Source organism: Ylistrum balloti, unplaced genomic scaffold (assembly GCF_031769215.1).
Source record: "Ylistrum balloti isolate Yb309-2 unplaced genomic scaffold, AGI_CSIRO_Ybal_v1 Utg370086, whole genome shotgun sequence".
Classification (NCBI taxonomy): Eukaryota; Metazoa; Mollusca; class Bivalvia; order Pectinida; family Pectinidae; genus Ylistrum; species Ylistrum balloti.
Window position 1 is genome coordinate 495,366 of NW_026782120.1, and position 14,614 is coordinate 509,979.

The 14,614-nt window shown below is 36.0% G+C and overlaps 1 protein-coding gene across 1 annotated transcript in view; it reads right to left on the minus strand.

The window, feature by feature from the left end:
* LOC132549885 (blastula protease 10-like) overlaps window positions 1-8,222 on the minus strand; it is a 34,605-nt gene extending 26,383 nt beyond the window's left edge. The window contains exon 1 of the mRNA XM_060213854.1: window positions 8,129-8,222. Within this exon, the coding sequence (XP_060069837.1) occupies window positions 8,129-8,222 (94 nt within the window). The remainder of the gene's footprint in view (window positions 1-8,128) is intronic.
* Between the last annotated feature and the right edge of the window lie 6,392 nt (window positions 8,223-14,614).

Below are 14,614 nucleotides of genomic sequence, written 5' to 3' on the forward strand. Positions count from 1 at the left end.
ATCTTGGGCATTGAAATAGGTATTTATTTCGACTTGACGAAGGTTTTTTTTTTTTAGATAACAAAGCCAATGAATGCTGTGTTTAGCTTTATATGGGTGGTGACGCAGTGGTAACACACTCGCATTTCACCGTCCGGGGTTATATTTCAGGAATGGACGTGAAAATGTATAGTATAAAACAACAGTTCAACTATCACATTTAGTTCTCTGTGATCAATTATCGGATTCATACTGTAAAATTTGCTGTTATCTATGGTGAAAATTATCGCGGTCTTACCAAAGATTACGGGCAGCAGGGATGCTTTCTTCGTGGAAGTTACGTAATGGACAATGTATCAATTATCAACAATGTATATTGAAATTTCTATTAAATCCTTTTCTATTTAAAGAAACATTGATTTTCTTTTACTTACAGATATTGGTATTCATACTTCAGCATCAAAATACATATTTTGCAAAACAAATACAGATGTATCTATTTTTTCTATCATAATGTTTCAGCATACAAAAAAAAAAAAGAACAGATAACTCAGTACAAAAACAACAACAGATAACTCAGTACAAAAACAAGTACAGATAACTCAGTACAAAAACAAGTACAGATAACTCAGTACAAAAACAAGTACAGATAACTCAGTACAAAAACAAGTACAGATAACTCAGTACAAAAACAAGTACAGATAACTCAGTACAAAAACAAGTACAGATAACTCAGTACAAAAACAAGTACAGATAACTCAGTACAAAAACAAGTACAGATAACTCAGTACAAAAACAAGTACAGATATTTCGGTACAAAAACAAGTACAGATAACTCAGTACAAAAACAAGTACAGATAACTCAGTACAAAAACAACAACAGATAACTCAGTACAAAAACAAGTACAGATAACTCAGTACAAAAACAAGTACAGATAACTCAGTGCAAAAACAACAACAGATAACTCAGTACAAAAACAAGTACAGATAACTCAGTACAAAAACAAGTACAGATAACTCAGTACAAAAACAAGTACAGATAACTCAGTACAAAAACAAGTACAGATAACTCAGTACAAAAACAACAACAGATAACTCAGTACAAAACAAGTACAGATAACTCAGTACAAAAACAACAACAGATAACTCAGTACAAAAACAAGTACAGATAACTCAGTACAAAAACAAGTACAGATAACTCAGTACAAAAACAAGTACAGATAACTCAGTACAAAAACAAGTACAGATAACTCAGTACAAAAAAACAAGTACAGATAACTCAGTACAAAAACAAGAACAGATATTTCGGTACAAAAACAAGTACAGATAACTCAGTACAAAAACAACAACAGATAACTCAGTACAAAAACAACAACAGATAACTCAGTACAAAAACAAGTACAGATAACTCAGTACAAAAACAAGTACAGATAACTCAGTACAAAAACAACAACAGATAACTCAGTACAAAAACAAGTACAGATAACTCAGTACAAAAACAAGTACAGATAACTCAGTACAAAAACAAGTACAGATAACTCAGTACAAAAACAAGTACAGATAACTCAGTACAAAAACAAGTACAGATAACTCAGTACAAAAACAAGTACAGATAACTCAGTACAAAAACAAGTACAGATAACTCAGTACAAAAACAAGTACAGATAACTCAGTACAAAAAAACAAGTACAGATATTTCGGTACAAAAACAACGGAGTAATCTAGCTGGACAAGGACCGGAAATTAAAAATTAGATATTGAAAGGTTTATAAGGAAAAAATTCGAAGTGTGCTGTATCAAAGTGTTTTAATCAAAACTACCTTTCACTTGATTTTGATCAGAACACTGACGAAGATTGTACAAAAGACACACAAGTGAATAACACCTTTCAATACATATTTAAACTTGGGTACAGTAAAGCCAAGCATCGTATCAAACTACATCATACAGCTGTTCCGTCCTTCTAGGACTCGTAAGTGATGTTACATCATACAGCTATTTCGTCCTTCTAGTACTCGTCAGTGATGCTACATCATATAGCTGTTTCGTCCTTCTATGACTCGTCAGTGATGTTGTATCATACAGCTGATTCCTCCTTCTAGGATTTGTCAGTGATGTTACATCATACAGCTGTTTCGTCCTTCTAGGACTCGCTAGTGTTGTTACATCATACAGCTGTTTTACCATTCTATGACTCGTCAGTGATTTCACATCATACAGCTGATTCGTCCTTCTAAGACTCGTCAGTGATGCTACGTCATACAGCTGTTTTGTCCTTCTAGGACTCGTCAGTAATGCTACATCATACAGCTGATTCGTCCTTCTAGGACTCGTCAGTGATACTACATCATACAGCTGTTTTGTCCTAGGACTCGACAGTGATGCTACATCATACAGCTGTATCATCCTTCTATGGCTCGCCAGTGAAGTTACATCATACAGCTGATTCGTCCTTCTAGGACTCGTCAGTGAAGTTACATCATTCAGCTGTTTCGTCCTTCTAGGACTCGTCATTGATTCTAAACGTTAAGGTGCACTCTCCCAATTTTACATATCAGGTACTTCTAGAACAGCGTCAAGTACACGTGTATTCTCTGAACTGTGCCGCTATTCGAATGGATTAAAACGTGACATGAAGGTCACGGCAAACCTCAGGGACTTCAAAGTCCACTAGCAATGTCTATCACTTCATATCTTAACGATGGTACAAAAACGAGATTACGTTAAATTTGTTTATTAGATGAGATTTTGTACAAAAAAATGAAGCGAATGTATAGAGAATATTCTCTGTTTCTTGCTGAATGGCAGTAATATTTCATGTAGTCGGGAAGAAAGCGGTAGGTTCCACGAGACTTTTAAGACATTCTAGCGAATCGACAGATTCCAGCCATTGGTAGGGTCACCTCATCTTAAGTTGTCGTTCCTTGCACCCTGGGAGAATTTTACCGCAAATGCTTGTTATGTGATTGATTAAAAACTGAACAAAAAATCGAAACAAATACAGAATTGATGTTTTGTTTGTTTGAATAATTTCATTTAACAGGTAACCTTACAACACAGGTTCTGGAAAGATTATGGTTGATGAATACCATAGGGAAGTTTAAGGGCCCAATAGACCATACTTTGCTTTTTTGTGTGATACGAAACTTTCTGTGGTAAAAGATCGTTAGAATGTCTGATGATTTTGTTGTACAAAAATCAAGAAAATACCAACATGGCAACATAATCATAATTCAAAATATGAACAAAAGAAAGACTTGCGCAGAGAATCCTGAACAAATACAAGGAGAATAAGACCAGGTATTCAGGAAGAGTAAGCGTCCTCTGCTTCATCGACGACACCCGTCATGTAAACCTTGATCAATCCAAGTAAGTAATGGCACGTTCTCAAAAGAGAACAAGGGATGCAGTAACGGAACCAAAAGGCAAACTAACGAGCATGAAACACGTCAAGCTTCATGTCACACAAAAAGATATAATATTTCTCAATGAGATCACTATGGCAACCATAAACTTTCCATATATTTCCCATCGATCTGCATCTTTTGCACCTTTGTGTTACGGGTAACCTCATTCTCATTCAAAAACGTGTCCATGTCTTTTAGGACATTGCAAATACATTAAATTCATGAAACTGCGTGTTTCAAATGGCATGGATAGACACAAAATTAAGGAACACTCGGACCGTGATCTCATGATCCGTGTGTTTCAGTTGATGGACGTTTTAAAGCTAGTTTGCTTCAGGTCTCAAAAACTAGCTGTTCGTGCCTGTAGTCTAATAACTAAAATGAGCTTCTTGTCTTTTTCTGAGTACTGAATATAATACCAACCCTATTCATCTGCATTTACGTTAAGGACCGCGTAACGGATTGTCACTTTTCTTAATATCTGCTATAACGCTGATGTTGTTATTGTGCAGAAATAACAAAGAAAATAGGGATATATTTAATGAATCTTCATTAATCACAACATAGCAAAATAATGTCACAGGGTGAATAGGAGTAAGTATCTGTAAACGTCCTGTTTAATTTGTATTCGTTACTGTCCGTGCATTTACGTGTATGTCCTTATTTGGTGTGTTACCTGTTATGTATTGTCAGTGTCTGTCCTTATATGGTGTTGTCTTGAGACGTGTACTTGTCCAGGTGTGACATGTGAGGAAGTCGTGCAAGAGTGAGTGTGTAGGGTAATAAAACTAGGGATACCCCTGGGTGCTGGGCAGAATCACAGACTAGCCACGTCGCTCTGGACGTCCTCGGGAGTCCAGGCGCCATATATAGCTACGGATGTAAATTATTGAGACGGTCGGTGTAGTGAGGTGGTTGCATTCATAAACCAGGGGTATTAATAAATACGTTCAACACACAGCGAATCCGAGTCGATGGTGTGACAATAAGAAAAAAGTCAGGATTATATGGATACTTCGAAAAATGTACAAATAGAACAAGACCAGGTTCTTCGGAAGAATAAGCGTCTTCTGCTTCATTGCCGACACCCATCATCTAAATCTTGGTTAATTCGAGAAAGAAATATCTTGTCCCCAAATGGGAACGATATAATATATATGATTGAAAAAACACACCTTTAGATACAAAATTTCAGTAGAATCATCCAATGCATTAAACTGCATCATGCATCTGTTTGCTCCTTTCAGGATTCGCCAGTAATGTTAAGGGTTTAGATTTTAATGCTAGGAGACGACTGAGGAGAATCCCAAGAAACCAAACAAAATGTTAAAATGTAGACAAGGAGGTACACAGGCTCATACTTTAGTAGATTTCATAGTCTTTATATATCTTTAAAAAAAATGAATCACTTTAAGTACATGTTTGTAAGTTTACAAGTTACCAGCGTGTTCTTTAGTTGGTTTTATTTGGATAAGTACTGCCATAGAATTCTTGTCATCTTTCCAGGTACTCTATGTTGTATGTTTAAAAACACATCCAGGACGTATGTAATAATTTCAGTCTATTTAGGTTATATAATGATGTGTGATACCATTTGTATGGATGAGATTTAAGACCTTAATATTGGAAAACATTTAACATCTTATCGCAGATTTTATTGACATTCTCACAAGGTTCAATTTTTTACCGATATCAATCGGAATTAAGAAACAAAATGAATATATATTAATAAAAATCAAGAAGTATGTCACTAAATTAAGCATTAAAGTATTTCTTAATTCTCGTTTATAGGCGATACGAATGTCATCTGGCTTATCTAAATGGATATTGATATTGCCTATAACGGAATCAGTCGATAATTACAAAATCACATCATTGGTAAGTACTTGTTTCAGTAGAATAAAATAGTTCAGGTTTTCACATTGTTTTTATTGCTCAAAGTCAGTTAAGTGTACTTTTTTTCCTTTATAATGATTATTTAATGCATTTCTTAATCTTCGCAAAAGTTTGAAACATTTGTCTCCTTTTCATAGATTTGAATATATATAATTATGACATAAATCTGAATAGCTAGATACTAATTACAGTCAACGTAAAATGAAGAGCTGGGATGTCACGAGCAGTCATGACGTGCTCGCTTACTGTGGTCACAATGAAAATATAATGTTGTCTGGTCAACTAATTAATTCAATTAAAGTCTGAATTTTTGTATACTGGGCTGCTAATCAAACAAAGGTCATAATTGATTATTCTTATTTGTCTGTATTTTGGAAGCGGAGCTAAATATTTACAATCTTATCTTACATACCTTTGACTTCGCTGTTTCGGACGTTACCTTAACGATGCCAGAATGTTGGCAATGACGCCAAACTGTGATGGAAAATGTGTGAATCTGAAATCACTGTTAATAGCGTGGAATATTTAACATTTTTATTATGTTCGTTCCGTATAAAACGGGATAACAAACAATGATCTGCTACTAAACTGCCTTAGGCACACATCATTATGTTTAAATGAGCATCTTTTTAAAATCGAATGTATACCCTTAGCATAACTGACGAGACCTAGAAGGACGAAACAGCTGTATGATGTAACATCACTGATGAGTCCTAGAAGGACGAAACAGCTGTATGATGTAACATAACATCACTGCATCATTAACGAGTCCTAGAAGGACAGAACAGCTGTATGATGGACGATAGAAGGACGAAACAGCTGTATGATGTAACATCACTGACGAGTCCTAGAAGGACGGAACAGCTGTATGATGTAACATCACTGACGAGTCCTAGAAGGACGAAACAGCTGTATGATGTAACATCACTGACGAGTCCTAGAAGGACGAAACACTTGTATGATGTAACATCACTGACGAGTCCTAGAAGGACGAAACAGCTGTATGATGTATCATCACTGACGAGTCCTAGAAGGACGAAACAGCTGTATGATGTAACATCACTGACGAGTCCTAGAAGGACGGAACAGCTGTATGATGTAACATCACTGACGAGTCCTAGAAGGACGAAACAGCTGTATGATGTAACATCACTGACGAGTCCTAGAAGGACGGAACAGCTGTATGATGTAACATCACTGACGAGTCCTAGAAGGACGAAACAGCTGTATGATGTAGCATCACTGACAAGTCCAAGAAGGACAGAACAGCTGTATGATACAGTTTGATTCATTGTTTGTCTGTACTGTATCTAACTCTACATTATTAAGAGGTGTTATTCACTAATGTGTTTTTTGTACAATCTTAGACTCATAATATATATAGTTTTATAAAAGGAATAGCTGTTTTCATGGTTCATATAGAAAAAAACTGCAACGTAAATGTAAACATAATGAGATCAACATAGTTAATGGCCATTACACACAAATTAAAACATCTTACTTAACATCTACATTATAATCTAACAAATGATGATATCAATGGAGTGAACGTTGTGAAGGTATTAACGATTTTCACGCGCGGTTCTCGTGTTAGTGCCAAATACACTATTCTATAGAATATGAAATACACAATATGCATATTTTTCTCCATTTTTTATTAGATATATCAATCTAAATTACATGATGTTGATCTAAAATCAGTTGAAAATAAAAAATATAAAATTCAAATTAAAATTTAAATGCTATATGCAAAGTTTTTCATTACCTTTACTTGTACATATTTACCGAATTATGAATTAACCCGTTTTCTCCTTCCAGGATTCAACAATGAGTACAAAGTTTTTAAAATGCTTAAATCAAATACCGGCTTGCGTCAATAAAATCGAACAAAGCAGCAGTGAAATATTGAAGGGGAAACACGTGACGTATCCCTTCAATGAATATTTTTTTTGTTTATATCATTTTCTCTAAGTTACTCATATAGTGATGCAGAACAACACCTGTGTTGTCTTTCACCAATCAATTAGTACACAAATATATATTTTGACGAGTAATATATATGTATATATATCCGATATAGTTTTCTCCTCAAATGTCTAAACAAAGCGGAACGAGGACAATAGATCTAAGGACCGAATACGATTCCTACTTTGATCCCTAACCATCAACATTAAGTAAATACAATTTCAGAGCCCACAACGTTTCATTTCAAACTACATTAAGTAAATACAATTTCAGAGCCCACAACGTTTCATTTCAAACTACATTAAGTAAATACAATTTCAGAGCCCACAACGTTTCATTTCAAACTACATTAAGTAAATACAATTTCAGAGCCCACAACGTTTCATTTCAAACTACATTAAGTAAATACAATTTCAGAGCCCACAACGTTTCATTTCAAACTACATTAAGTAAATACAATTTCAGAGCCCACAACGTTTCATTTCAAACTACATTAAGTAAATACAATTTCAGAGCCCACAACGTTTCATTTCAAACTACATTAAGTAAATACAATTTCAGAGCCCACAACGTTTCATTTCAAACTACATTAAGTAAATACAATTTCAGAGCCCACAACGTTTCATTTCAAACTACATTAAGTAAATACAATTTCAGAGCCCACAACGTTTCATTTCAAACTACATTAAGTAAATACAATTTCAGAGCCCACAACGTTTCATTTCAAACTACATTAAGTAAATACAATTTCAGAGCCCACAACGTTTCATTTCAAACTACATTAAGTAAATATAGATTCAGAGCCTACAACGATTCCTTGATTTCTATATCATATAAATACAAGGTGTGTATATCCGACATATTTAACCTTTAAAACCTACCTTGGTCTTGACCTTTGACATCAGCACCCCTTGGGTATGAATCCAATGACTGTGCCAGTAGGACCAGAAGGAGACACGCTACTACATAAGCCATGGCCGGCTAGTATCGAGGTATACAACACAAGCCTACCTTTATACCTGTAAAAAGATATATATATATAGGTACATATTGGTTTTACACGATAGGTCGGGGGCACTGTACCTTGCTTATACAGGATACGTTACCATATCATTATGGCGGGACATGTGTGTGACGTAAATGCATGACTGACACTCATATTAACGATCTAACATATGGTTGACATTTTGATGACGGCTTCAATTTCATTTACCTAATTCAATACTTGATTATTCCCGTCTTTATCATTAATCTTTTACGAGATTTTTATCATTCTATGCTAGAAACATTGTGGCATGTTCACATACAACTTTCACTTTTGATCTGATCAGGTGGGATATTTGATGACATACTTTAAATCAAACACCACGTTATATCAAGTCGGTAAATAAAAGCTTACATCTTACAGGTTTGTGCACCAAGTTTTTAAACGTATTGTAAAGAGTGTACATTATAATCAATGAAACTTTAGATGGGTCTAGGCATTCATATATCGAATTAACAGTGTAGATTTCAGCACGTGTTTTTTATGGTTAAAAGGTTGTTTCATGAATCGGTATCGACAGATAGATTTTTTATCCTTCTGCAGCAGCAAGTACCAGTGTATGTCTTCTGTGTTATTAACAATGTCTTCAACATTCCATATTCTGGCAATGTCCTTTCATTTTTTATTTATCAACCTCGTCTTTTATATTTCCAAACATTAAACCTTATCATCGCTGTCCTTTAGGAAGCATTTTTTATTTTTTCAAGTCGCACTTGATTCGATATTTAAAGCAAGTTTGGAATGAAAAACTAAAAACAAAACAAAAAAGGGCAATACGCTCACGGAATCATTATCTAAACACAAATGTAATGATACACATGGCAAAATAGGAACAAAAGAATGCATGGAGACTCCTTTAAAAAGTACAGGGAGAATTAGACGATGTTGGCATGTTCATATCAAGAAATGGAAAATTCTCAATACGGAATTTGAAATGATCATACCTATCCTGCAGCTTAGAGGGAAACTATCCGTGTTTGGTATCGTTGGTCTGCCGTGTCCTTGACTTCCAATTCTGTTGGGTAATTTACACGATGGATGTGGTTCATCTTTTATCATTGAAAAACAAGACGTCATCAATATATCTGAATAGGAATTTGAATAACTTTTCAAAGTCCTTGTGACATTTTTGATAAGTTCTTATATGTATTCAGCCTAGTGTGAAAACGACAACAAGAGCCAGGAGTGGAGTAAAGTGTTCCCATTGGTACATATATGTCAATTGTTTGACTTGAAGATGTTGTTAACCAGGGCTTTAATAAATTTTTTTATGATTTCATTCGCTGTCTATTTCTGCTTTGATTTATACGTTCAATCTAACTTTGTTATTTCGAACTTGTATAACTCGAAGACCTTTTCAATTCGAAACCTCACTCTACATACAACATTCGAACTCACTTTAATCGAATACTCGGTTATCTCGAAGTTTTCCCATGGTCTCGCCGGGTTCGAGATATCGAGAAGTATTTTTTATGAAATACGGTTTAGTATACAATACAGTTTTCATTTGCACATGTGTACGGCCGTTTATCTTTCAAGAAAAAAATCTCTCACAAAAACACAACGACGTCTGCTGTTTAGAACAGAATATGTAGTGCACAGAGTGGAAAATCAAATTTCCTTACGGCAGAAATGTTTTTAAAACGGCTGTGAAGAATGGACAATAGCTTTCTTTACAATCAACATACCATTAAAGAAAGTGATTTCATTAGGAAATAGTCTGTTTCGTTGTATTGTGCTATATGAAGCTGAACGTGTTTGGCACTCGTTAATATGGCTTGTGGTTCAGCTGTTGTTTACCTTGTTCTCATTAGGGAACGTGACATTCCTTGCACGGATTGACTAACATTTACATGGAATATATTATTATCGTATATATTCGATAGAGTTCGGGTAAATCTTTCTCTTGAATATATTTTATTCGGGTTTTATCGAATTCGAATAGGAATAAAGACAATGTTGACCTGTTTTCCTACTTTCCTGCTGATTTACGTGTTGACACTGACGGCACTATGTAATAAACTAACACAGCCAGTGGAGGGTTTGAGTATGACGCGTACTAGCACTGCATGAAGACGAATCGACTACTCTCTTTTTATAATCTGTTTACCATCTCGTCATATTATTTTCTACCTTAATGTATAATAGGATTACATACCATTTCGTACACTACGTACGTCAGTGCTAGTACACTCCACACTGGTCATTTGTCTGATGAAGGTGACCGTGTAGATCTCGTACACTACGTACGCCAGTGTTAGTACGCTCCACACTGGTCATTTGTCTGATGAAGGTGACCAAATATACGTACGTCAGTGTTAGTACGCTTCACACTGGTCATCTGTCTGATGAAGGTGATCGTGTAGATCTCGTACACTACGTACGTCAGTGCTAGTACACTCCACACTGGTCATCTGTCTGATGAAGGTGACGTACGTCAGTGCTAGTACACTCCACACTGGTCATCTGTCTGATGAAGGTGACCGTATAGATATCGTACACTACGTACGTCAGTGTTAGTACGCTCCACAATTTCATCATTTTATCAATAGAAATGGCGCAAATTAATGCAAAACATTCATAGTCTAATACAGACAATATATACTGAACAGTTCCACCAAGTAATACATGTATGATATCAAAATCTGGCAAAGATTGCAAATAAGTCATCAATTCTATATCAACATTTGAACAGATCAGGCACCAAAGATTGTCTCTTAGTACTTCAGTCTTTGTACAATGTAGAACAATATGGGTAGTAATATCGCTATGTAAAATTCCACAAAAATGACATAATTCCATTACATTAGAAGACCTTGTGTCGACACACAACTTCATAACGTTTTGCATTCTATGCAAATGTTCTGGAAACTTCAACGCTAATTTCCATAAAATATGTGGACAGATTGTATTATGAATCATTTTATCGTGTGCCAATATTTCTTCTCGATTATGCACAGCTTTATGAACAATAGATTTCCACAATACTTTACTAGGAAAAACGGTATCTGAAATATATTTTATTAGGTGCACATATAAAATCATATTTGCGCAATATTCTCACAATATCAGGATTAAAACCACTCTGACAAGCGGAGTTCGTTTGCTGTTTCTTGACGAAACCCGCTTCTGAAATCACAGCTGTTGAAATAAACAACGTCGTGATTAAGGTGTATGAGTGAGTTAAACTTATTACATGATCATACCTGATACGTTAAGCTCCTATCAGATCCAAACCTACTTTTCGTGATAATTAAAAATTTTCATAAGAAACTTTAATTAGGTGGGTGGGACATGCTACCTCGTCAACCGGAGGTCAGAGTTGCTGGTATTGAATAAAAGATCATTCGTCTGTGAAATGAAAAAAATATGATATTTAGACTGGTGTCAAGCTCCTACGTAACAGTACAAGTACACCTTTTGTACCCGTCATTCACACCTGCTTATAACGCCCTATAGATAAGGTGATGATAGTAAACTTACAATCACAGTGACGTCACTGACCTCCGTCATTAAAGTTGTGCACGTGATTTTGTCAGAGTAGTCAACAGTATGTTTTTGTATTTCTCTACTCTCTATCAGAATTGAAAAAACACTGAAATTAATCTTGATTGGCGGGCATTAGAAATTAAAACCCCTGAAACGATAAGTGGATACATTTTGACAGTCATCAGTATTGATCACGTGAACTTTTGAAATCTACATAATCACGTAATTCACACGATACATTTGTCTATTTATACCGTGCATTAAATACCGAATTTTAAATTACATCTGAAGCACATGTTTATATGTTAACTATATATGCATATTTTTGTGACGTGTTTACAGACAAACACTAAGAATATCATGCTCTATATAAACGCCACCTGTGTATAAAGACCACTTTTCCCTGCTCCATTGAGTGGCCGTTATGGATAGGTTTTTCCAACTTTGACCCGACATATCCCGAAATACAGGTAAACAAGTGATATCAACTGTATTTGTGTTACAAGCTACCGCTTGTATTAATCATTCTTGTTGGCCCGGATGTAAGACCGCGAGGTGTCTGACTGTCGGAGGAAACGGAACAACCAGGAAAAATCCACGTGGTCAGCCCAGTGACCTTTTCACGTCCGTAGCGGGAATCAACCGCGGACGTCTAAGTGAAAGTTGAGTGCGTTACCACTACGCCACCCGATCACACTGAACAAATGATATAAAAATGGTCACATGACAACACTGAGGGTCTATAAATAGGAGATAATGGGCATAGCGTGATAAAAATTGATATATGACTTTATAAGTGACTATATATATATATATACACTGTCACTTTCATCTGAAAAAAGACCAGTATGAAGAAATTAAATCATGATGTATATCATAGTAAGAGTTGTCTTTAAAGGACTTTTTTTATAAAATGTACTGATCACACTGGAGTATTCTGTAAACGTCTGTATTTTGACGCGATGTATACAATGTACGGAGTCCGGTAATCACACTGGAGTATTCTGTAAACGTCTGTATTTTGACGCGATGTATACAATGTACTGATCACACTGGAGTATTCTGTAAACGTCTGTATTTTGACGCGATGTATACAATGTACTGAGGCCGGTAATCACACTGGAGTATTCTGTAAACGTCTGTATTTTGACGCGATGTATACAATGTACGGAGGCCGGTAATCACACTGGAGTATTCTGTAAACGTCTGTATTTTTACGCGATGTATACAATGTACTGTGGCCGGTAATCACACTGAAGTATTCTGTAAACGTCTGTATTTTGACGCGATGTATACAATGTACGGAGGCCGGTAATCACACTGGAGTATTCTGTAAACGTCTGTATTTTGACGCGATGTATACAATGTACTGAGGCCGGTAATCATCACACTGGAGTATTCTGTAAACGTCTGTATTTTGACGCGATGTATACAATGTACGGAGGCCGGTAATCACACTGGAGTATTCTGTAAACGTCTGTATTTTGACGCGATGTATACAATGTACTGAGGCCGGTAATCACACTGGAGTATTCTGTAAACGTCTGTATTTTGACGCGATGTATACAATGTACGGAGGCCGGTAATCACACTGGAGTATTCTGTAAACGTCTGTATTTTGACGCGATGTATACAATGTACTGAGGCCGGTAATCACACTGGAGTATTCTGTAAACGTCTGTATTTTGACGCGATGTATACAATGTACGGAGGCCGTTAATCACACTGGAGTATTCTGTAAACGTCTGTATTTTGACGCGATGTATACAATGTACGGAGGCCGGTAATAACACTGGAGTATTCTGTAAACGTCTGTATTTTTACACGATGTATACAATGTACTGAGGCCGGTAATCACACTGGAGTATTCTGTAAACGTCTGTATTTTGACGCGATGTATACAATGTACGGAGGCCGGTAATCACACTGGAGTATTCTGTAAACGTCTGTATTTTTACACGATGTATACAATGTACTGAGGCCGGTAATCACACTGGAGTATTCTGTAAACGTCTGTATTTTGACGCGACGTATACAATGTACTGATCACACTGGAGTATTCTGTAAACGTCTGTATTTTTACGCGATGTATACAAATGTAATACTGGAGTATTCTGTAAACGTCTGTATTTTGACCGGTATACAATCACACTGGAGTATTCTGTAAACGTCTGTATTTTGACGCGATGTATACAATGTACTGAGGCCGGTAATCACACTGGAGTATTCTGTAAACGTCTGTATTTTGACGCGATGTATACAATGTACGGAGGCCGGTAATCACACTGGAGTATTCTGTAAACGTCTGTATTTTGACGCGATGTATACAATGTACGGAGGCCGGTAATAACACTGGAGTATTCTGTAAACGTCTGTATTTTTACACGATGTATACAATGTACTGAGGCCGGTAATCACACTGGAGTATTCTGTAAACGTCTGTATTTTGACGCGATGTATACAATGTACTGATCACACTGGAGTATTCTGTAAACGTCTGTATTTTCACGCGATGTATACAATGTACTGATCACACTGGAGTATTCTGTAAACGTCTGTATTTTGACGCGATGTATACAATGTACGGAGGCCGGTAATCACACTGGAGTATTCTGTAAACGTCTGTATTTTGACGCGATGTATACAATGTACTGAGGCCGGTAGTCACACTGGAGTATTCTGTAAACGTCTGTATTTTTACGCGATGTATACAATGTACTGAGGCCGGTAATCACACTGGAGTATTCTGTAAACGTCTGTATTTTGACGCGATGTATACAATGTACGGAGGCCGGTAATCACACTGGAGTATTCTGTAAACGTCTGTATTTTG